A 25,964-nucleotide genomic window follows, 5' to 3' on the forward strand; every position below is an offset into this window, starting at 1 on the left:
AATGTAATAGAAAATCAAACCTAAACTTGGAAATATGTGGCTAATTGTGGCATCTTGAACACCTAAAAGGTATCGTCTTTGGTCGTCCCATTCGTTTTTCGGCAAGTTCTTAAATTAGTCCTATTCTGCTTTCGTCACCCATTCTACATTCGTCACAATCGTCGGTGGCTTTCAATGTAAAATGAATGACGAAAGCAGAATTGGACTAATTTAAGAACTTGGCGAAAAACGAATGGGACGATCCAAGACGATACCACCTAAAATGAATAAAAGATCAGCTAATAGTCTGGTTCGTAGTATGTTTTCAAGTTTTTCAGACTATACCCATTGAGTAAGTACACTAAAGTCATTGTTCGTGACTGCAGATTATGCAAGCGCACGTGAACTAACACCACGTAGCTAATTATTTTAACGATCGATTCACCTAGTTTCCTTTTTACGTGTTTTACAATTAACCTGCATACGATGCATGTACTTTTCGCGCTCGAACTCTAAAGATTCGTAATGGAGCCCTTGAAAGAAATGCGGCACACACCGTTTTGCTTAAAAACGTGCAAGTAGGAAACATGGGAATCTTTCCGAAAATTTCCATACCAATACAGTACAGTCAAGGGATTTAATTTCCAGCCCACCTAAGGTTCAATATCGTACAGCAAACTGTCACCTTAAGAGCTAGCTGGAGCAACACGTTGCTTTGACTTGACATGTCGTAGTTTTCAAAATTAATGCATTGCGAATGCCTAACAACATTTCAAGTTTCAACGAAATGGGTAGCGAATAAAATTCCTTGACTGTGCCTACAAAAAAAAGAAGGAGTTTTCGAAAACTTCTCTTGTAGAAATTTCAGTTTTAAAATTTTCCGGCATGGTATCAGTACTTCCGCATTCTCGGCGAGATATTCCTCAGATTTCATGCGTCATGCGTGAACTGTGTCACAAGCTCATATGGGGTTAGCATGTGTTGGTTGTGCAGTATAATCACTTCCAGACTCGTAACTATTCATGGCCGCTCGGGACACGACCGCGATATCATGAGTAGACGTCATATGTTCATGAATGACTCAATGCATTTGAGTACGTATGCCAGTTTCATAAAAGTGTAAGCAACCTATTCACCAGATATCAAATATGATAATTCAGCATCTTCCTTGCGACGTCCCGGCTTTTGCCATGGGTTATGGGAGCCTGAGGTCTGCTTGAGAACTAATTCAAAGAATTGGCGTCAGGCACTAGTGAGATTAATGGCATAAGTCCGATTTCCTCACGATGTTTTCCTTCGCAGAAAACCGACTGGTAAATATCAAATGATATATCGTACACAAGTTCCGAAAAACTCATGGGTTTCAACCCACAAACTTCGGATTGAAAGTCGCACGCTCTTACCACCAGCGCTCTTGTCATCAAATCGCATCAAATATTATTAACGTTATTTTTTACTGAAATGCTTAATTTTTTTAATGAAATTGATCTCGTCGAATGAAACTGTCTCCGTTCCTGGTAAAGAAAGTGTTAAATATCGATTTGCATCCATTTTGGAAAGTCCTCCCGCGCTTATCTGTAGTAGTAAACAGGTCGTAAAATAAAATTTTTATGTTAACTCAACACTAATTGCTTTACCGTGGTTTACTTTATCTGCCAGTCAACCGTTTTACTTTCTAAAGAGCTTCTTGAATGTCATAATTTTTGTTTTTTACTTGTTTCTTCAATTGTAGTAGCATATCAGGTTTTCCGAGCAACGATTTGCGGTAAATTGGTATCATTAAATAAATATTAAATGGTAATCTTACTAAAAACTTATTGTCAATTTGAGCTTAATAAACTTTGTTTTGTGTATAACTACTAGACGGCAATATACTCGTAAGTACACCTTTAAAGGATACATTTCTAAGTGATCAAATAAACTTATAGAAAACATTCATAATCCGGGAACAAATCTCCTATTTTTAAGTAAAAAGTCTTCTATAAGTAAATTTTAAGGAGAATTCCCAAAAGTCGTTGAATACTCGTACATGCAGGTTTTTTATTTATAATAATAATAAGCCCGCAGGGCAGCTTGTGGCGAGCTGTTGGGGAGTAACGACCCCACGGACCCGAGTGCTCCCGAGAGTCGGTCAGGGTCTCCGTCTCCGGCGTGTCTTCGTCGGTCGGAGTGGACCCCAAGGGGACCCACAGGACTCTCAGCTCTGGCTCGCCTTCATTGGCCGTCCAGAGAGGAGTCGCTAGAGCTATATGCTCCAGGGGTGGAAGTGTTAAAGGGCATAACGCCGCGAGTAACTTCGGAGAAAGCGCAGCACCACCTCTCGACACCCCTGAGCCGCTCACGCCGGTGTTGCACCTGGCCGTCTTTACGATGGCGCATCAGGTGCCCATCTAACGAGTGGCGAGTCACCACCTGTCTCGATAACTTGTGCAAACAGTGTTATGGCAGGTGTCCGGACTTCTTTGCAATAGCCCAGTCTTTTTTCCACCCAAACTTAAACCATAGACCAGTATTCTGACCATATTCTTTACAATAGCTTCCAATGCCTGCTGAAACCGGTTCACGGGTATTTATTGATGTACCCGTGAATGGGTTCCAGCAGGCGTTCTACATGACATCAAATTTCTCCAAACGGCCTCTACGTGTTGGATCCATATCCCCACGCACGCCTTATAAATGACCGGGCTCGAAAGACCCGAGAGTTTTAAAACGGAGATACAAATAATAATAATAATAACCCCGCGAGGGCAGCTTGTGGCGAGCTGACGGTGAGTGGCGACACCGCGGACCCCTATTCCAGAGGGCCCTGTCATCTGGCCCTCGCCTCTGTGCTTGCCTTGATTGGCCGGCCAGAGTGGAGTCGCAAGAGCGGGACCTATGCTCCAGGTTGGAAGTGTAAAATGTCATAACGCCGGCGGCCTGCTGAACGGATCACCGGGATCTGGCTACCGCAGACTCACCTCTCGACAACCTTACAGCCGCTCCGAAGTGTTGCCCTATTGTCGCACTGTGCGTGCGGCCGTTGTAGGGCCCACTAAATGAGTATAGTACAGTCATTATATCCAAAAAACCGACCCTACCCGTGAATAATTAGTTCTTGGATTTTTTTTTTCGTAGGTCCCTCGGGGGGGTCACTGGGAGTGTAAATTCAAAAAGTAGGCTTAAACAGGCTCCTGCGTATATTCGAAAAATGTTTTTTTTCCAAAAAAACGGTTTTTCTTCAATAACTCGGCCATTTTTGATTTTACAGTAAAACCGTAAGGACAAAAATTGTAGGAAATTTGATTCTCTACAAGTTAGTCCAGTCATTATATCCAAAAAACCGACCCTTTGCGTGAATAATCAGTTCTTGGATTTTTTTTCGTACGTCCCTCGGGGGAATCACTGGGAGTGTAAATTCAAAAAGTAGACTGAATCAGGGTCCTGTGTATATTCGAAAAACGGTTTTTCTTGAATAACTCGGTCATTTTTTATTTTACAGTAAAACCGTGAGGACAAAAAATTTCAGAATTTGGTTCTCTACAACTTTGTTTCCCTTCATTTATGCCGTAAAGCGTGGAACATAGGAGATAATGATAATATTTTGATTTGTCGCGTTTTTCAGGTTTAATTTCTAAAATATCGATTTTGGGGGAAAAAAGGTGGGAACCAAAATTGTTCAGAATTTGATTCTCTACAAGTTTAGTCCTCTTCATTTATGTCGTAAAGTTGAAAATAAACGAGATGTTGAAAATATTTTGAATTTGTCGCTTTTTTCAAATTTTATTTCCAAACTATCGATCCTAGAAGAAAAATTGTGAGGACCAAACTTGTAGAGAATCAAATTTTCTAAAATTTTTGTCCTCACGGTTTTACTGTAAAATCAAAAATGAACGAGTTATTCAAGAAAAACCGTTTTTGGAATATACACAGGACCCTGATTCAGTCTACTTTTTGAATTTACACTCCCAGAGATTCCCCAAGGGACGTACGAAAAAAAAATCCAAGAACTGATTATTCACGGAAAGGGTCGGTTTTTTGGATATAATGACTGGACTAACTTGTAGAGAATCAAATTTCCTACAATTTTTGTTCTTACGGTTTTACTGTTAAATCAAAAATGGCCGAGTTATTGAAGAAAAACCGTTTTTTTGGAAAAAAAACCATTTTTTGAATATACGCAGGAGCCTGATTAAGCCTACTTTTTGAATTTACACTCCCAGTGACACCCCCGAGGGACCTACGAAAAAAAAATCCAAGAACTAATTATTCACGGGTCAAAATCTATAATGACTGTACTAGTAGGCGAGTCACCACCTGTCTTACACAATTTTGAGACTGATTGTCACGGCAGGTGTCCGCTAGTCTCCTCCCATAACCCATTATCCAGTCCATCCAACTTGCATATCAATAGCCCATGACCTTAGTTCCCATCGCAGCACAAAAGTGCTGCACTGCAATAGTCTTTGCACCTGGCGGGGACCATCTCCGGATGTATCATATTGTGCGCTCGGGGATGGTATCCGCCATGTGTATCCCTTGCTTTTAGAGTAAACTGTCTTAAAGGGCCTCTGCGCTGTTGGCTTCGGCCCCACGCACGCCTCCCAAAGGTCCGGGATACCATGGTCCCGAGATATGGAAAGGACAAACAAATAATAATAATAAAATGCTTTATTGCACACTACAAAAGAAATGGTACAAAAGTATGAACAGGTACAAATATGTAGGTAACAACAGGCGGACTTATCGCTAAACAGCGATCTCTTCCAGACAACCTTCAGATAGTGAGAAGGCGAAACAATTTCAAGTTAACGGGTGGTGCGAAAATAAAACAAATAATAAAAATAAAAATAAAATAAAATACATATACTTACTACAAATATAAGAAATAAAAATATACTACATATTATTTATTATTTTTCTTATAAAGTATCACCATTAGACGCGTTAAAAAAGGCCTTTCCACGTGGTACTCGTCCATTATAGAACAGAATGCACTATTGCCCTCCATTGACTAATCGGATAACGATATCACGATGGGATTACCGGCAAGCTGCAAGCATTGACGTCACCATGCAATCTGCAACGCATATGCCGGGTCCGATAATCGGAACAGTGTGCGAAACAGATGATTTGCTGATGGTTATCATAACAGTTTATGTCGCTATCGAGAGGGACCAAAGCGGGAACGTCACTGAATCTGATAGATCTTGATGTAATTAGGGTTCCGTACCCAAAGGGTAAAACGGGACCCTATTACTAAGACTTCGCTGTCCGTCCGTCCGTCCGTCTGTCCGTCACCAGGCTGTATCTCACGAACCGTGATAGCTAGACAGTTGAAATTTTCACAGATGATGTATTTCTGTTGCCGCTATAATAACAAATACTAGTTTGTCTTTTTACTTTATCCTTTTTTTTTGTTAGAAATTGCATTGTTTTTGTTCTAGAAATAGATTCCTCGTCCTTAATTTATCCGAAAATGAAATTAAAGTCAAATAAAAAAAAAAGAATCAAGACATCGCTACTGATTTGAAGCTTAGGTAATATTTTTGGGAAACAGAGTTATACGCGAGTCAGCGGCGTTTTATTTTTGTCCATACGCATACGCAACAAAAGAATAAAAGGCTTGTAAATAATGGGTGGCCTTCGATTTGGTTCAGCCAGTCCAGGCGCGTGACCAGCCAATGTGACACATTTAACCACTCAAGGTCATGTAGTAAGAAAGTTAAAAAGGCTTAGTATTATCTTGTTTCAGTCTGGAATGCCTGGGTAGAAAGTATGACGTGTCGTGATTGTGTAGGAAAGAAATAGATTAAAATTTATCGTTATCGCCTGTTTTGGAACTAAGACGAATGATTCTTATCGTTTTTAAAAACTATACCACAGAATAAATAATAGTACTAGGTACAGAAGACTCACTCTCTAACAAAACGCGTCTGTTACGATCAGCACAGATATGGCCGCTAAATAGGTAGGTGGCGACTGGCGACAGCGCCACGCGCGGCTTATGGTTTTCCCCAAAATTGGGGTGGAACGGATGTACCTGTAGCAAAGCGACGAAATCGCGGAGTGAGCCACGCCTGACAATACAATTAGGTACTATCTTTTATTTATGTTTTCGTCTTGTTTTTATAAGTGTTGCTTGGTTATTGAATGTTGATTGCACCAACTAACTAATAATAGTGGCTACTATTTTGCAAATTTCGCGTAGAACGCATCCAGTATTTGTAAATGATTTAATTGAGGTAGGAGCTGGTTAATGCGCGTAGCTTATAGCTTACGAGCTTATAGAGCCTATGTATTATGCCTACATATTTGTTAGGGAAAAGGCTGTAATTACTAGTATTAGTAGTATTACCTATTACTTTTTCTGTTCTACAATAGCTGCCTCTTGCTCTTGCCAGACTGCAGTATTATCACAGAATAATTAAACTCATTTACACTTATAAAAGTATGAAATTTTGAAATTGAGCGAGCTTTAAAACTGGGCCTTATTAGGTGCAAGTACCTTAGTACTACTACCGCACAGAAAGGAAACTTCCTAAGAAAACGAAGTTTGACAGCGGTTCAGGGTCGAATCATGCTGTCCCTTTCTAATTTATGGCACTATCCCTTTCGGCTATTTAGGGTTGTCAAAAATCAAGTGATTATCTTATCTGTGGTCGTGCACGCAGAAGGAAGTCAAGTGGTGCCAACCCTAATAATTGCTCGGAGCAATGCTAAGCCGAGCGGAGCCGAGTTTGAGCGAAGTCAGGAGTTTCGCACCCCTGCGGGCGCAGCACGGTTCCATTTTTATCTACTATCACTATGCGCGTCCCTTTCGCACTCACATACTTGTTAGAACGTGACAGGCATGGTGACAAGGGATAAAAACGCCACCGTGCTACGCCGCCTGGTATCAATTTAGCATATACTACCAGACAGGGGTAGGACGTAGTGATTATATGCTCTTTGGGGGTAGGTAGTAGGTACCATCGCCCACCGATGTACAGTTAGGGTGTTGCGGTTTATACAAGGTCTCAGAAATATTATTAATGCTCCCTTTCAATGACCTCCCGCACTTTAACTGCGACCTCACATTTGAAGTAAAAACCGAGTTATCACAAGCAATTATGCCCTCACCCAGACGGCTCAGCTGACGGCCGGGGGGCCCTCTATCGATTGCGCCCGGCCCCTCTGCCGGGCAACATGCACTGACGTAAAATGCACCTTAATTTTAACTTAATAAAGTCGGTTTTAGATCGACTTGGCTATCCGTACCGCTGCCAACGTATTTTGTCTTAGGTCCTGCAGGGATATTTATTATTTAGGATTTTAACGTGGGTAGGTTCAACAAAATCTATCGATGTTTGGACGAGGGTGAATTGAGTTCACAGAGCAGTTTTCTTATTTTTCACCTCATAGTACCTATATCCATTTGAGGCCATATAGGTGCCTCACCAACATCAAAACACTAGGAACGTAAACACACCATTGTGATTGTGACTATCATGCGGTCCCAAAGGTCTGGGACCGCATGATCCCGAGATATGGAAAGACAGACAAATAATAAATAATAATACTAATTAGGTATGTGGACCTGACCATTTAATTTAAAAAAATTGGTGAAATGATATATTAACTTGTCTGTGTATTATAAAGATTTAAATCTTGTAACATTTTTTTTCTGACTTCCTATATCTACCATGTGTCCCAAAATTCAACGCTAAGCTGGCACCAGAAGATGGACTTGCTCATAACTACTCGAGATAAAAAAAGAAAATATATATATCTTAATTTATTATCGAATTACAAAAAAACTGAAAATCAACACCCTTAGTGGTATTTTTAACGACCATGTCTACAATTTCTTAATTATATATTTTTTCAATTCTCTTTATTATTTTTCTCAAGTAGTCTTGAGCAGGTCTATCATCTGGTGCCACTGCCAGCTTATCGTTGAATTTAGGGACATGTTGTATAGTCTGTGTTATTAGGCATTTAAAAAAGAGTATAAAATAAAATCTACCCTCAAATGGCTTCTTAAGCCATTTGAGTGTAGATGAAAACATTACATAATCAAATAATGTAGGTCAAAGACAGTTCAGTAACAGATCCACAGATCCAGGTGGTTTTCTAATTAGTTGGTTAATCAATAAATGATATAACTACCCGAAAATGTACAAATTTTTTGTTTACCTACTTTTATTTAAGTACCTAAAGATACAGAGTATATACAGCATAAACAAGGTTCAAACCCATGAATTTTGACCTCTTCTTCCTCGCGTTATCCCGGCATTTCGCCATGGCTCATGAGAGCCTGGGGTCCGCTTGTCAACTAATCCCATGATTTGACGTAGGCAACTAGTTTTTATGAAAGCGACTGCCATCTGACCTTCCAACCCAGAGGGTAAACTAGGCCTTATTGGGACTAGTCCGGTTTCCTCACGATGTTTTCCTTCACCGAAAAGCGACTGGTAAATATCAAATGATATTTCGTACATAAGTTCCAAAAAACTCATTGGTACGAGCCGGGGTTTGAACCCGCGACCTCCAGATTGCAAGTCGCACGCTCTCACCGCTAGGCCATCAGTGCATCAAACCCATGAATTTTGACCACCAGCAGCAAAACCAGATTTTATTGACAACACAATGAGTATATTTGGTATGTACTTAAAATTCAACATAACTTAGTAGGATAAATTGCTCTAAGGTCAACTACTCTGGGAAATCCAACATGGTAACTGCATTTTGTTAGCTGTTTTGTCTAGTATATAAGTACCATATACAAAAAATGCATAGGTTTATAAACATTAAACATGCAGTTTGAGCGTAGTGATGCATTTGCACCACGCATAAAATTTCGCAAGTTTCTGTGGGGCATCTTAGTTTTAAGTTCTTTGTATTATGTTATTGTCATTTGTAAATAAATTACAAAAAAAAGCTATGCAATTATTTACAACTACAATTTATACTTAATAATTGACTGTGTGTCTAAGTTAGATTGTTAGGAATGAGATGACATTAATTGGCAATATACAGGAAAATTTAAATGAGGTAAATAACACCTACATGTACTTACATAGTCTACAGTTGTGGTCTGTTTTTAATCATTAATTAAGAAGATATTAACTGTATTGTACTTTGTATAGTTGTTGTTTACTTTCTTATCACACTTTCTTATACACTTGATTAATTAATTATTAACAACTATCTAATAAATGAAAAGTTCAAACATATCAACATTTTGACAAATATTCACTAATTAAACAAACAGAAGAATAACCTTAAGACAGTATTACGAAACCGAGAACCGACTTGGAAATAACTTGGAATGCAGTATTGCAATTAAATGCATAAAACAAATACCAATGGGCGTACGAACAGTTCCTAAACTGACTAGGTACCTAGTTTTAGCCGCACAAAAACAACAAAACTACCTAGTTAGCAGCTGCCTGCTCCGTAAAATAGTATGGTGTTTGAACTGTAACATATCGTAACGATGTTAAGTAAATATTTACTTACTTGAGAATATTTTTAATCCAAATAAGCAAGTGTGTGATCCTGAATCCACAAACGCCACTTTGGCTACGAGCCTGCTATACACAAAACACAAAATCACAAATTCCAACCATTATAAAGCTTAGTTTAACTGAACACTGAGTGAATTTGCACCGGCACAGCAAATTAATTAAGAATCCACCATCTCTATCACAAAACAAGTAGAATTGAAGATTTGACAGATGTCGATAATAATCGCGTTCTGTACAATGCGACCGAACACAGGCTGTCCTATTCAAGGCACAAATAAACTAATCATAGCATACGAACTGCAGGCAACACGGCCGATTCAACACCGGGCCGCAGCATAACCGTAGTACAAATTATAATACATCCAAATTCAGAAGCGAACTGAAATAGGTAATGGTAGTTGGTAACGAGACTTATATTATTTTGTCGTATTATGTTTTTTTAACATTGAATAAAAATGTATTTTTAGTTGTAAATAATAAATATAAGAAACTTATTGCAATATTGATTATTTTATTTTAAAATTAAAAAGATGTTTATATGAAAAAAATATATACACATGACAGCTACATAACAGTAGTAAATAAGTAGTAATAAAATTGGTATGAAAAACGCCTCTGCAGTAATCCCTCTCAAAAGCGCCATCTAATGACGAATAGCGGTATTAATTTTAATAGTAGTGATATCTAGTGTTCAGTAGATTAAAGCTATGAATATTAACGAAATGGTTTTAAAAACACCCAATAATAATAAATAAAAAAATAATAATAATAATAAAATTGTTTATTCATTTTAAGCATTCGTTTACATTGTACAAAGTTGGTACCTCTTTTTAAGTATCAAATACCTGTATCAAGAGGCACCGCTCTTCCTTAGTCATTAATTGAAGTGAACAACAATAATTTGTTACAATATTAAATAGAAAAAAAAAGAAATAAAATTAACGTCTCAATGAAATAACAAAAATAGAACAGTTTTTTTAAAACTTAAAATAACAAGCGAATGAACTTTACAGTCCGTGTGTGTGTGTTTGTGTGTGTGTGTGTGTGTGTGTGTGAGTGTGTGTGTGTGTGTGTCTATGTGGGTATGTGTGTTTTTAGAGTTCAATGATATTATGAATTAAATTTTCAATGTCATGGTAACTTTTACATTTTAGCCAGTCCGTTACTATATTTTTACATTCATAGTATGATAACTTATATATATTCAGATGCTTATTTATATGATTGTATATTTTAGCAGATTTGCAAACAAATTGCCTACTTGCATATGTTGTATTTACTGAAACGGTTGGAATTATATTGCCTTTTCTCCGTCTATTTTGTGTGGTAGGTGTGAATGGTACAGTTTTGTGCAGTTTTATACTCGTAAATAATATGTATAGCTTCCTTACAGATAATACGTCAGAAAGCTTATATAGGTCTGCGGTAGGAAATCTAAATGGCTTGAAGTGCATAACTTTTAGCAGTGATCTCTGGGCTCTTTCGAGTTCTAAAAATTTGGTTTTTGTAGCACCACCCCAAACCGGTATGCAGTAACTTATGATTGACTGAACCAGGGCTACATATATTTGTTTGAGAAGTTGCGGAGTACAGATGTGCCTAAGGTTTTTAAAGACCCATATAAGCTTTCTGACACGGCTCATGAGCAGCTCTATGTGAAAGTGCCATGTTAGGCGTTGGTCGACCAATATCCCTAGATACTTAGCATTTTCTACTTTATTTATAACGGAGCATGTACAGTTTTGTGTATTGGTGTTGCATGTGTGGATTTTTATATTAAAAAGGTGATCTGGTTGTGAAGTACTGTAGTTTGTAAAGCAAATGTAGTTTGTTTTTGTTGTATTTAACGTAAGAAGACGAGAGCGCAACCAGCAAGCAACTTCTCTTAAACCTTGTTCTGCAGAATGCTTCACGTCTTCCCAGGTATCTCCAGTGAAGACGATTGCTGTGTCATCAGCGTATGAAAAAATGTGTCCGTTTTTGATATGCATGTTACAAAGCTGGTTAATATAAATTAAAAATAGGGTTGGTCCAAGGACACTCCCCTGGGGCACGCCAAATGTAATATCCGATTCTTTGCTAATGTATGTTCCAATTTTAACTTTTTGAGTACGATTTTGCAGGTAGTCTTTGAGGAGTTGTAGTGGAATATCTCTTTATGCCTATATTTTCTAATACTGTTAAAAGAGAAGGAAGGGAAACCGTATCAAAAGCTTTTTTCAGGTCTAGAAATACTGTTAAACATTTTTTATTTTTATCTATGTTGTCCACGATCAGTGAGGAGAGAGCTTTTACAGCATCTTCTGTAGATAGTCTTTTTCTGAAACCATATTGATTATCTGATAGGATTTTAAATTTTGTAAGGTAACTAAGAATGCGGTTATTTAAGAAGTTTTTCTAATATTTTGGAAATTGCGGGTAATACGGATATTGGCCTATAGTTAGATGTGTCATCTCTGTTCCCATTTTTATAAACCGGAGTGATGATTGCTTTTTTAAGTGCAGTTGGGAAGATACCATTTTTAAAACAAATATTTACAAGGTGAGTTATGATGGGAACAACTGTTGCGCTGTAATATTATAAAGCGGGTCAAGCAAATCTTGTCAGTAAAAAAAGGCGCGAAATACAAATTTTCTATGGGACGATATCCCTTCGCGCCTACATTTTTCAAATTTGCCGCCTTTTTCTACTGACAAGATCTGCTTGACCAAGTATACATACGGCTGGACCACGCTGGACGGCGAGCCGAGCTGGTTAGGTGGTATGGTAAGTATTCCATCTGTCTAATATCGTGGTCCAATGTGTATTTGCGTCTCACTTTGTGCCTTGATCTTGGAATTCTTGGACAAGTGGAATACCTAAGGGTTGTGCTTAGACACGGCGGCAACGGCCAGACAAATACAAATGGTACAGCTCTCTGTAGCAAACAGAATTGGAAAATCTAAATTCTCTTTGTCTGTAGCATAGAGAATTGAGTAGTAAGTATAATATTCACATTGTAGACGAGGTAATTGAATATAATTCGCGTTAGACCCGTCTATAATGTGAAGTAGTAAGTACCTGAGCTTTGAATGCAATTAAAGTAGACCAAGAAAAGTCTGCAGCGACTTTGATAGCCCACGCAGTGCAAGTGTTATTCTTAAGTACGTCATCATTTCATAGAAGTTTGAGGTATAAAATGACGCTGGCACTGCATGGGCTATCAAAATCACCGCAGACTTTTCTCGGTCCGACTCTAAATTAAATGCATAGTGCAGGATACAGCCTACATAACATAAACATCAAACTTTATGCATAATTATTATTAATTAGCCTTTTGAACGCCAAACGGCGCATCCATTTGCCGTGCCACTGACGCCACGGGGGTATAATTTATAGTTTTGTGAATAAATAATGCCAACCTAAAAGTGGGGTGTTTTTCAGTAGGTTTTCATCAAAAAAACCGGGCAAGTGCGAGTCGGACTCGCGCACGAAGGGTTCCGTACCATAATGCAAAAAAAAAAGCAAAAAAGAAAACGGTCACCCATCCAAGTACTGACCACTCCCGACGTTGCTTAACTTTGGTCAAAAATCACGTTTGTTGTATGGGAGCCCCATTTAAATCTTTATTTTATTGTTTTTAGTATTTGTTGTTATAGCGGCAACAGAAATACATCATCTGTGAAAATTTCAACTGTCTAGCTATCACGGTTCGTGAGATACAGCCTGGTGACAGACGGACGGACGGACGGACGGACAGCGAAGTCTTAGTAATAGGGTCCCGTTTTACCCTTTGGGTACGGAACCCTAAAAACGATCGACGTCAAATGCCGTCTTTGGCGTCGTTGTCACGATTTTGCGTTGACGTCAATTGCCGTCTGTGGCGTTCAAAAGGTTAGACAAATTCTATTTGCTCTTGTGTATTAATATTATACCATAGTAAAACTAATCCATTTTCCGAATTTTAGTCTTAAGGGACTCTACATGTTGGCTTCGGCTCCGCGCACGCCTCCCAAAGGTCCGGAACACCATTATTCCGTGATGGGAAAGACATACAAATAATTGTATGGGAGGTAGGTATGGTATCATGGAATTGGATATTTCTTAACTCGTTTAAAACTTAATGCTTATAAAGGTAAGTTTTTTAGCTATCTGAATCTTTTGAATCTATTTTTTTATCAGTTTTACATAGGTATAAGTAAGAAAGCCCAAGTAGATGTCTCGACAACCCAGAACAGATACGCCTGGCGAAGAATGAAGAGGAGAGCCGACCCCAAATAAATAGGTACCTATGGGAAAAGGCTGCGCGAAGAAGAAGAAACAAGGAACATTAAGCAACAATCAGGCGTATTCGGGAAACGAGATAATTGCAAGATTAGAGACGAACTAGAGATTTTTGGGATCTACATTAGATATCGACTAGATGTGACTTGGATATCTAAGTCATAACTTGTGGAAATCATTCAAGAGGACGTCCAGAATCGCGGAAACGTCAAATTTGACATATCTACCTTACAAATATCTTTAAGTTATCCATATCGTAACTTCTTGATGTCTAATAGATATCTAATTCATTTTCGGAATCGAGCCAAATAAAACGACAATTATATAAAACGAGTTTATTTAACACGCCATATCTTATGCAAACATACGCTAGTACGTTCGCACCACCGCGTAGTACAGGGTTAACCTAACTTTGGCAAACACGCATTCCAAATAATACAAAAATAAACATTTGAGTTCACAAGCAGTGTCAATATGTTTGACAGAATAATATACTCGTTTAAACTCTACAAATAAAGGACTGCCATCTGTGCTTTATTTAAAAAAAATCGTTGATATTTTCAGGTGTGAAGTCAGTTGAGTGTGATCATTGGTCAAATCTATTTATTGCATTCTGATTGGTCAAATCTATCAGCTGTTGCTTTCTGATTGGCTGATCAGTGACCACACAAGCTTCACAGGACAGTCAGTTAGTTGTAGGAGCGTAGTAACATAATTTAATTTTATAAAATAGTTGTGCTATAAGTAATAGGACAAAAGTAGGGCGCCGCCCTGCAGTCTTGAGTGGTTTTCTTATTGTACTTTGTAGACCCGGGTGCAGGTGACGTCCTTCACGGTCATGACCTGTAAAGGGAATAAAATAGTGTTTAATCGGTCTATCTCTTTCAGCTACACCGCAGATAGCTCTTATGCGTCTCTTTTGGGCTATAATCATAGACTAGGAATTCTCTAGACCGAGTTTAGAGCAATTATTTCATGCAGCCGATGATGCCAAAAATGCGGGGGTACGCGGGACGAGGTGAGCGAAGTCCCGTGCCGTGATTGGTCCGTTCAAAGACACGGACGTCACACAAAGTCACTTACGACTCGAACATGGAGTAAAATTACCGTATGCGACAGAGGGGGTAGCGCGACTATGCTCAGTCTGGAGGATGTTTTGTCTGTGGCTATAATCAAGCGGCCTCGAGATTAACAGAGTTTCCCCAAAAAATAATGCCGTATCTGATTGTTAATACTACTAGTCCATGGTATGCTACTAGAACTGTATCACGATTGGCTATTTTCGACAGTCAATATCAAGTAGGCACTTGTAAGTGAACGAACGTAATTTGGTAATATCACAGAATAATGAATAGTACAGAACAGAAAGCAAACTTCCTACAAATACGAAGTTTGACAGCAGTTCAGGGTCGAATCATGCTGTCTCTTTCTAATATATGGCACCATCCCTTTCGGCTATTTAGGGTTGTCAAAAATCAAGTGATTATCTTATCTGTGGTCGTGCACGCAAAAGGAACTCAAGTGGTGCCAATTAACCCTATAATAATTGATCGGAGCAATGCTGAGCCGAGCGGAGCCGAGTTTGACCGAAGTCAGGAGTTTCGCACCCCTGGCAATATTGAGGTAGGTACGTTGACAGGACATACCAACCTATAAAATGATTCATCTTTATCTTTTCCAGACATCCTTTTATGTGCATTAGCATTTAGCATTATCTCGGTGACCCTGACTTGCAACAGGTTACAATAGATGGTTTGTACATATGTACATACGTTAGATAACGACTTCGTCCCATTGACGTATGCCAACGTACAACGTACGAATGGGGCCAGTACAGCGGTGTGACACCCTGACACCGCTACAACGCGATTGGTTGATGAGTTCGCATCACGCGCGCGATTGGTCGCAACTAGTTGCGTTAGACTGCACGATTGGCTCGAATTCGTGAGTAACACCGCTGAACTAGTCATATTTTGTCCCCGTAAGGCCAGTCCTTATAAAGCCCCCTCCAGACTATGCGCGTGAATCGCGGGCGAAGCCGCGAACGCGAGTGTGGAGTCGATTTCGCAGGTCTGCGTTCTGGACTCCACACTCGCGTTCGCGGCTTCGCCCGAGACACGCGCATAGTCTGGAGGGGGCTTAATACGTCAATCCTTCGTACTAATAAAAAGAGCGGCAGTAATTCGAGGGTGAAATGACTTTGACCAGAGGTACAAAGTCCTCTTTTAAACAATTTTTTGACAGAAAAGGCAGACTCAGTTGGTACTCCATTGGATTGGATAAGGACATACTATTATTTATTATTTGACGTACCTAGATCGATTTTTTTGTCCCCGAAAACCCTCATATAGCAAATTTCATCGAAACTGTTAGATTCGTTAGAGCCGTTTCCTACATCTGTCGATCACCGAAATATATATATACATATATAAGTATATATTATAAAGGTATAAGATAAGCAACAGGCCGCGTAGCCAAGATGCCAATCGCTTACGCTCCGTAGCGATCGAAACGCAACTGTCACTGTCGCGCTAATACGGAAGAGTGATAGAGAGACATAATGGTTTTCGCTGTCGAAGCGATAGCGATTGTAACCTTGGCTAGGCCGGCTGGACCCTTACCGCCTTCAGTTCCTCGGGGCCGAACTCGCGCACATAGGTGACCTCGAGGCCGTCAGGGGCCTTCTGCACCTGCTTCAGCTTGTTGCCTTCGAACGAGCACACAGTCTTCACCTGGAAATACAAAAGTAATCTGTAATAAGTCTGTATCTTTAGGTATTTTCATAAAAGTAAACAAAATCTACCCTCAAATGGCTCCTTAAGCCAGTTGAGGGTAGATGAAAACATTGCATGTAGGTCCCAATTTCATCACTCCTCATCTCATCAAACTCCTCCCCGGGCTTGAACTTCATCTCGGTGGTCTTGAAGGCGGACGAGGTCACCAGCGTGTACTGGTCTCCGTCCTTACGGAGCTCCATGGTGGGGGTCTTGCGGGTTTATAAGTCTGATGATGGAGCCAGAACTTAGACTGACAGGACAAGTAACAGTAGGGACAGACCTGGACGCCGTCAGCGCGCTCCTCATCAAACTCCTCCCCGGGCTTGAACTTCATCTCCGTGGTCTTGAAGGTGGAGGAGGTCACCAGCGTGTACTGGTCTCCGTCCTTACGGAGCTCCACGGTGGGGGTCACTGCGTTGGCGGCCTTGCGGGTGATGAGGCCCACGCCTGGAAACAATTTTTTCTAATTAGTATTTTCGTGCCTGTTGCAGTAAGCGAGGCTTCGAAGTATAGAGGTGAATTAAAGAAAATTTCACCACTTAATGGTAGAATTTGATAGTGGATTATCATCACCCAACAATGTTGGGACAACACCTATTAACCAGTGTTTAGCGCCTAATGAGGCATTCGAGCAATGCGACCGTGGTATAGAATCTGACCGCGTAGTAGTTGGTTTGCCACCAAATTGTATTGCGTCCTGACAAGGTCAGGGTGATCCTGAACCGTCGGAAGCTTGTTTAGTTACCCTTGGTTACCTTAAGTCGAATCTTAAAGTGCCTAATTTACTAGGATATAAAAAGCGTTCCGTAGGAAGATCTTATCTTTATGAGCATACCTAAACCCTTCATAAATTCATCGAAGTTTTTTGAAGACGCCAATTTATATTTCTTCCCCTCCCACGGATATAAGCTTAAATTAACAGCCATATTCTTAAATTAATTGGAAATGGATTATTCTTAACGATAAAACGTGAAACCAATATCTATTTTTATTTCGTACGTGACACATGTCAGATAAGATACTGTCAGTTTGCATAAAGAGGTGGGTTTGTCAGAATTTAGTCACAGATAGGTCAGTTAGGTGTTCCATTTATCTACTCGTAGCTTAGAGGATATAACCAACGGAGACGCCATGTCTAAAATTTTCGGTACAAAATAGTCTGCCGTTTTTTGCGGGGGAGGGACACATCAAATGTATAGGTACGTCATGTCAGATAAACGTCAGTCCATACATATGGTTGACATGAGGTTGACCATTGGCCGCCTATTTTCGACAGAGGGGAACGCCTGCTAATGGCGGCTCCATTGTTAATTACTCCGAGACTCGTAGACTCGTAAGGATGGGTTTTGACAGTTGACTTTATGTGATTGATACTGATAATGATGAAAACAAGTTTATGTTGTTATGAGTAATCTTATCTTATGGAAAATTTTAGGCAAGGCCAAGAGCTCCCACGTGCATTCATTCATGAAGACAAAAGGAAAATTAACTGCTGATTGATTTAGGAAACCGCCCTGAACGGTACGTAAGGAATTAACAGGGATCTTTAGTTTGCCTAAAGTTAAGTAATCGTAGGGCATGAATGTCTTCTTCTTCCTCGCGTTATCCCGGCATTTTGCCACGGCTCATGGGAGCCTGGGGTCCGCTTGACAACTAATCCCATGATTTGACGTAGGCACTAGTTTTACGAAAGCGACTGCCACCTGACCTTCCAACCCAGAGGGTAAACTAGGCCTTATTGGGATTAGTCCGGTTTCATCACGATGTTTTCCTTCACCGAAAAGCGACTGGTAAATATCAAATGATATTTCGTACATAAGTTCTGAAAAACTCATTCGTACGAGCCGGGGTTTGAATCGTAGGGCATGAATGTAGTGTACGTAAATAGTACAAACGTTAAATGGCAAAGAGCTTATACAGCCAGCAGCAGAAATTACAAAGCAGGCGAGGTGGCCAAAATGATTTTAACACAACTTTATTTTCAAGAAAATAAAGAGCGTGTACAGATCATTTTGAACACCTCACAAGGGATCCTCATAATATCCGAGGTAAAATGGGATTTATGTAGGTCCATGACAAAGGTTAACTGGAAGAGATCCCTTAAAGGGATAAGTTCGCCTTTGTACTAATGACGAATGTTATTTTTCCTGTTTTGTTTTGTTTTTTTGTACAATAAAGTGTTTTACTACTACTACTACTACAAAGCAAAAATGCCGTAATCCCGCATACAGCATCCGAGCAAATATTGAGGCCACCCACCACGCGCGATCCGACGCTGTCGGATAGATCAGAGATTAGGTACATAGGTACCTAAACAGTTTAGTTATGCAAACAACTACTCCTTATATGTCTGTAATACGGCCAAAGTACACAATATCTAGTCTGGGATATGAAGCTGATTCTGTTCATCTTGCTGTTTGCCACGTATGCGAATTCCTTGTTCTTAAAAATAAGATATTTATTTTAGATGTATATTTGCCTAGGTAGCTATTTATTAGCACCTAATAATACTAATAATACCTAATTCTACTTTGTGCTTAACTCAAGTGATCATGTGTTATTAATATGCTTCAAACTCGCTATGTGTTATGCAGATTATAATTACTTATAAGATTTGCAGTTCGTATTCGCATAATTTAGACCCCTAAATGGAGTCTCAACTACATATTATGGACTTTGATTATGTTCGCAAACGGCACGGTAAATAGTTTAATCCAATAATCTGTTCAACAAGCCTATATTTGCTAAAGCCACTTAAATTTTGCTTCTATTTGTCTCTCCAATGACGTCAAATATTAGCTAGCCGCTTTGTAGACGCCGACCAACATATTTGTCATTTGCTTTTAGTAGAATTCCAAATTTAATCGAATCCTGACCTGACGAAAAATCGACACCAAATAAAAAAAAACGGGTTGCACTCCAGGAGTGCCGGCAGTGAAAACTCAATGAAATTGTAACAGTTTTTCGATCAGGTCACGTGTCCGTCTTACGAATTTTCAATCTGTGGAATCTGTCGGTCACGTGACCTGTCGCGAGTTTAAAATTTTTTCCCCATCACAAAAAGGTGCCGCTTAAGAAGTTTTCACTTCAAAAATTCTACAATGTTTGCAGGCAAGCTAAATTTCAGCGAGTTTCTTATTCTTACACACGATGTTTTTTGTATTTGATCGATGTGCAAAACGGTGAGAAGAACAATTTCAAAGTCTTTCTTGTCTCGTCCAATAGCATAAGTTCAAGTACCTATATTTCATCTGAAGCACTAGCGCAATCATGCTTGCAATAGTCTCAATTCTACTGCACCTTATTTCTACATGGATAAAACCGATTTTTGAATGGACGTATTGTTTGAAGAATTCATAATACCGTTTTACTGCACATATAGAACTACCTCTCATAGATACTGCATTATGAGCATACCGTTTTGACTTGATGTCGATAAATAAAATTTCGATATACTTAAGTATGTAATGTATAATATACCTAATAGGTATATGTGCTCTTCTAAAATTCTCTATTGTTATAAAGAGGTTCGTAGTCTGATATTAAGCGACTTATGATTATATACATTAATAATATGCCCCGAGTTAGCACATGTATGATTACGAGGAAGACAGAGTCGCCAGACAGGTGTTTTTATACTTCTACAACTGGGTCACAAACCGCAGTCAGTCAGTTTCATTTCAACTCACACTATTGATTGCTGCTGTTTCTTCATTAGCTGTGTAGCTTTGGCTGCGTGTCAAAACTAAATAGGTAGAATTTACTTAAAATTAGGCTACTCTACCTTCCACCAGGTATAATATAACCGCACAAGTATCCCCTGATAAGATTTTATAATGTGGACTAATAAAAATAAAATAAGACTTACTTACTTGCAAGTAGGTACCTAACGTAATATTTTGTGAATTCTATTTTATCAACTTAACAGTGTTGGTAGCTTAAAATAAAATTAATGACAATGAAAGCAAGCTTAACGTAGATAATTATCGTTTGTTTGACAATCACGCGAGTTCGGATTACAAAGCTAAATTGGTTTGTTTACGCTTTTTGAATAGTTTACTGAATTCAAAATCGATTCTGCCTTGAAATATTTTAGGCAACAAGGCCACAAAGAAAACATCCGCAAAAATTTAACGATATTATATATCCTCTAGCAGGCCACACCTCAAAATTTGCCAAGAAAAGCAATTTTTGATTTGTCAATTCAAATTCAAAATCGAATGGAATGGGAAACTTTTTTATATGGCGGTTAGAGGATAAATCGCTATATTACGTGCTACATGCTCCCTCTAGTGTGTCAGTTCTCGGCAACTGCATTCCAATGCAGGTCCAATGTGCAGTCCGGAGGGAGTGCTTTGGTTCATGCGGGCTGCATAATGATTGAGAATTAAGGGGCCTGGCTGTTCAAGTTTATTACTTTATTATGGTTGTCTATTGTTGATCCGAAAATTATATAAAATAATACTCATATGCCCGAATTTTATTTGCCCGATATTCATTTGCCCGAATTGTTTGTTTACCATAAAAATGATGTGACATACTCTTTGTTTACCCGATTATTAGATTCCAGAACGTACGAGTGCCATACGTGTTGTTGTCCATATTATTAATTGTAATAATACTATTTAATAGAATATTTAACCTCACATAACCCACTTTTCCAGTAGTATTTCTTTTCTGTAAGGGTCGCAGTTCAAATCTAACCTAACCCATTTTTCTAGTAGCATTTGGTTTCTGTAAGGGTCGCAATTCAAACCTAACCTAACCCACTTTTCTGATAGCATTTCTTTTCTGTAAGGGTCGCAGTTCAAGCCTAACCTAACCTACTTTTCTAGTCGCATTTATTTTCTGTATGGGTCGCAGTTCAAACCTAACCCAATTTTCCAGTAGCATTTCTTTTCTGTAAGGGTCGCAGTTTAAACCTAACCTAACCCACTTTTCCAGTAGCATTACTTTTCTGTAAGGGTGGCAGATCAAACCTAACCTAACCCATTTTTCTAGTAGCATTTGGTTTCTGTAAAAAAAATATGTTATGGCTAGTGATAATTATGGCTTACAATGATGATGACAAACGATATTATTGAAATTGATTTTATGGGAAACAAAGTTTCTGGCACGTGACTAATATAGTAAACAATAAGTATTGCATATGTAATTATGGGAAACAATATAATGGCTGTTGACTATTATGGCAAGTGAAATTATGGCAAATGAAATTCTGGCAAGTGGGTGTATACCCTTTATTATTATTAGGGGTTACAATTTCCATTACAATAGTAATAAGGTTGGAACCTTCTTTTAAGTATAAAATATACTTGTGGCAGAAGGCCCCGCTCTTCCATAATTTGAAAGGGTACAATCCATAATATAATTTAGTATGTTACAACAAAGTATGTTACTTATAATTACTATAAGACATGCTATAAAATTATTTCGAACTTATTCAAGTGTAACGGACATGGAGAAAATACTTACTTATGCTGTCGGTTGTTAATGTTGGTAGCGTAAGACAGATTTATATCCAATGTCTACAAAGAAGGTACCGCAACATATAATTGTTAGATGGGTTATTTTATTTTCTTGATTCAAACTAAGTAGGTACCTACACTTGCAACTTAGACCTCTTTCCCACTGATGTAGTTTTTTTCGGGTACGATTTTCTGGAGGATCCAGTTTTCTGTATTATGCGTGCAGTATCCCGCCAACAGAGTGCTCGTGTGAACGTTACTATATTAGCACATAATATACCACTAAAACGGGATCCTGCAGAAAACCGTACCCGGAAAAAACTGGACGTCAGGGGGAAAGAGCTCTTAATACCTACATAAAGGCAGGGTTAATCATTATTCCCCTCGTGGGGTTACATTAAGAACCCCATAACCTTGCTCCTAATTTATTTTTCTGAATTTATCCTAAAGGAGCTTAGAATCCATTTCGCATTCCAATTCCAAAATGTTTAGACGCGACTTTTTAAAAGGCAAGTCACTGCGTTAGACACTGATCTGACTTCAGAAAGAATTAAACTACACTACAGTATTCGCCAATGTGAGCCTTTTTGGTACGACAGCCAACCAATTAAGTTTTTTGGAACCATTATTACGGAGGGCAAAAAAATACACGCGAGGAATGCAATGTTCAAGGACAGCGGCTTGAAATATTTGGAAGTCGTTTTAGTTTTGTTCTTTTACCGACTTTTTCGACGATTCACATGTTCAAAGAAAAGTTTGGACCACAGGAATATATTTTTATTGTTAATTGCCGCAAAATTTAACGTTCAACCAGTTTATTTTACTTTATTATGATGCATTACAATAGTTATTTGTTTTACAAGGGGGCAAAGTTGTTGTTTAACCGCTCGTGCTAATATTGATACCCGAGCAAGCGAAAGATTCCAAAATTGAACCACGAGCGTAACGAGTGGTTCGAAAATGGAATCTTGAGCGTAGCGAGGGTTTTAAAGCACGAGGGTTATACAAAATTTGCTCCCGAGTGAAACACAAAATTTTTCACCACACCAACTCGAAGCAAATATTAAATGTAAAATATCAAACAAAATCAAACTAAATCAAATCCAAATGAATGTTATTAACTATTTATCATCCAAAATCATCATTTAAAAGCCAATTCTACCAGCAAACATAAGAAAACAACTCAGAATTTGCATTTGATTACTTTGCCTCACATGTGAATAAAATGCAACTTTGCTATCAGTTTTTGAAGTGCAAATGTAAGTCTTTCCGAGCTGGTGTGGTGAAAAGAATATTTACTTACTTACGTATTTGAAAAGAGTGGACGATCCTGACTTACATGGATGTCCGTATACGAGTATAGTTAGAAATACCTAGAGACCCAACGAAGACCCGGTACAAATATAACTGGAGAAAATTGATTAGGAGAGCCGATCCTAAATAAAAGTAGGATAAGGCCGGAAGAAGATGTATTTGTACGGACTTATATGAGAATTAAGTAGCGGACACCTAATAGGGGGAAAGCGCCACTAAGGAGCCAGGCTTTGACAAAATGCTGTTTTATTTTAGAGTTCGATACGAAATAGGAAGCCACCAGCAACATGCTAAGATGGGGCCATTTATGGTCTCATCGGAAGATCAGCGCTGGAAGCCACCAGCAACATGCTGAGATGGGGCCATTTATGGTCTCATCGGAAGATCAGCGCTGGAAGCCACCAGCAACATGCTGAGATGGGGCCATTTATGGTCTCATCGGAAGATCAGCGCTGGAAGCCACCAGCAACATGCTGAGATGGGGCCATTTATGGTCTCATCGGAAGATCAGCGCTGGAAGCCACCAGCAACATGCTGAGATGGGGCCATTTCGTGGCACTTTAATCTTATTTTGTGTTTTCTTGTATATAATGTATTGTACCGATTGTTTGTGTTTACGAATAAATCAATTCTATTCTAAATAAATTTCTTACATTAGTAGCGTAGGTAAGTACCTAGTGTACCTACCTATATACCTATCCATTGCTTCAAATAAAACACTCAATATCCAACGGCTTCAAACAAAACATACTCAGTAACAATTTATATTTATAAACTCCTTCAAATAATCCACATATCAACAACAAAAATAACCCATACATTTCTGATAACAATATTGGGTGGGTACTGTGAATATTAAACAAGAATATTATGTAAGCAGCATAATAAAATCAGCAGTCATCTCAACTGCAGATAGAGGAAAACAAACAAATAGTTATGAATAGACTAGGAGATAATTATAGTCGGTTCAATGTCCAACGCGTCACCTCTGCTCGGCGAAACGCAAGCGAGTATCGATATCTCAAGAGACTGAAAACCTCGATACCTACAGAATACGAAGTGCTAAGGAGAAACTTAATTATATGTTTTCTTTGAATCAATGGATATAGCTACTCTAGTACTTACGCTATAAATCTAAGAAATTTATTTCGTATCGAACTCTAAAATAAAATGGCTTTTTGTCAAAACCTGGCTCCTTCGTGCCACGTCCCCATATTAAGGTAAATAGTAATCCCCTTAGGTACTTATAAATATATGTATATATATCCTCTAGCCACCCAGAGATCATAAATCTGCCAAGAAAAAGCCATTTTGATTTGTGAAAATAAATTCACAATACATTGGAACGGAAGACCTTTTTTTGTATTGTATTTCAGACAAACAGTCCATATGTCGCAGTCGGATCGTATAATCCGCCGTATTACATTACGGCTAGCCGTTTTCAAAAACAGGGGCGTTTTGAAATGCGGCGGTTTAACGATTAGCCGTATTGAATGCGGCTGAATGAGAATCCGCCGAAATGTATTCGGCGCCATACGTTCTTCAACACGGCTAGCCGTAATGTAATACAGCGAGTCATTAGCCGCCGCTTTGACAGTTTTTAGTTCCCATTTTTAACACTCGTGGCGCTGCCTGACAAACGCTGGGGTGTCCATCAAATCTGGAGTTTGTCAGACTGTTTCTTTTCAAAAAAAAATTTCCTTCGCAACTTAACTAGACGGAGCCCCGCTTCGCGGGGCTCCTATTTCTGAGCGGTTTGCCCTTCGGGCATCTGAAGCTACCTAACGAACCTAACCTACCTACCTATTGATTAAGTGAGACGTCCGTGAAAACATTACACTTTGGGGAAAAAAGCGTAGGTAGGTAATTAGGTTAGGTTCGTTAGGTAACTTCAGATGCCCGAAGGGCAAACCGTGCGGGGCTCCGTCTATTTAAGTTGTGAAGGAAATGTTTTGGAAAAGAAACACATGTAGTGCGGTGGGACCATGGTAGAAATAAATTAAATTGCAAACATTGTCAAACTCCGGTTACGCAGGCGACCGAAAGAACTGGTCACTCTACAATGTACGATGCGGCTAAACGTGGGCCGCCTTATTGAAGAACGTATCGCAGTGACAATCCGGCTAATCGTCGAACCGCCGCATTTCAAAACGCCCCTGTTTTTGAAAACGGCTAGCCGTAATGTAATACGGCGGATTATACGATCTGACTACGACACATATACATAATAAATACAAAAAGAATTAAAAAAAATAATTAATTAATCATATAATCACCAATTCCTTAAATTAAATTAACACTCAAGTCATAATAAAATAAAATTAAAATTATTAAAATCTATATATTCTAGGCCTCTGGGCGGCTAGGGGATATGTTATTGTAAGCGTCATATTTTCATAGGAATTTGACATTAATTAACTGACTTTGTAATTGTAAATGCCACGCAGAGTTAGCTTGGTCAGACTAACGCCATTCAGTCGCCTAAGATCCGTCGCGTACGAGATTCATCAAGCTAAGCCCCTATCTTTGTCATCTCCCAGTCAGATTGTGTTTCCGTATCGATTACTTGCTGTACAATCGCCCGCACTGTTAAGTCATCGGTGGACCTTATGCCTTTTGTAATAAGGTCCACCGATGTACAGTTAGGAGTATTGCTTTTTGTAATACTGTA

The 25,964-nt window shown here is 39.0% G+C and overlaps 2 protein-coding genes and 1 long non-coding RNA gene across 3 annotated transcripts in view; 1 reads left to right on the forward strand and 2 right to left on the reverse strand.

The window, feature by feature from the left end:
• The window catches only part of LOC134674755 (unconventional myosin-XVIIIa), a 323,832-nt gene extending 314,064 nt beyond the window's left edge, over window positions 1-9,768 (reverse strand). The window contains exon 1 of the mRNA XM_063532886.1: window positions 9,463-9,768. The gene's annotated coding sequence lies outside the window, so the exon portion shown is untranslated. The remainder of the gene's footprint in view (window positions 1-9,462) is intronic.
• Window positions 1-25,964, forward strand: part of LOC134674757 (uncharacterized) — an 81,506-nt gene that overhangs the window by 40,481 nt on the left and 15,061 nt on the right. The window lies entirely within an intron of this gene.
• LOC134674752 (fatty acid-binding protein) overlaps window positions 14,055-25,964 on the reverse strand; it is a 29,557-nt gene continuing 17,647 nt past the window's right edge. Inside the window, exons 2-4 of the mRNA XM_063532884.1 lie at window positions 16,792-16,958; window positions 16,356-16,466; window positions 14,055-14,577 (exon numbers count right to left, since the gene is read on the reverse strand). Of these exons, the coding sequence (XP_063388954.1) occupies window positions 14,527-14,577; window positions 16,356-16,466; window positions 16,792-16,958 (329 nt within the window). The 3' untranslated portion in view covers window positions 14,055-14,526. The remainder of the gene's footprint in view (window positions 14,578-16,355; window positions 16,467-16,791; window positions 16,959-25,964) is intronic.

The sequence above is a fragment of the Cydia fagiglandana genome, chromosome 20 (assembly GCF_963556715.1).
Source record: "Cydia fagiglandana chromosome 20, ilCydFagi1.1, whole genome shotgun sequence".
Taxonomy (NCBI): Eukaryota; Metazoa; Arthropoda; class Insecta; order Lepidoptera; family Tortricidae; genus Cydia; species Cydia fagiglandana.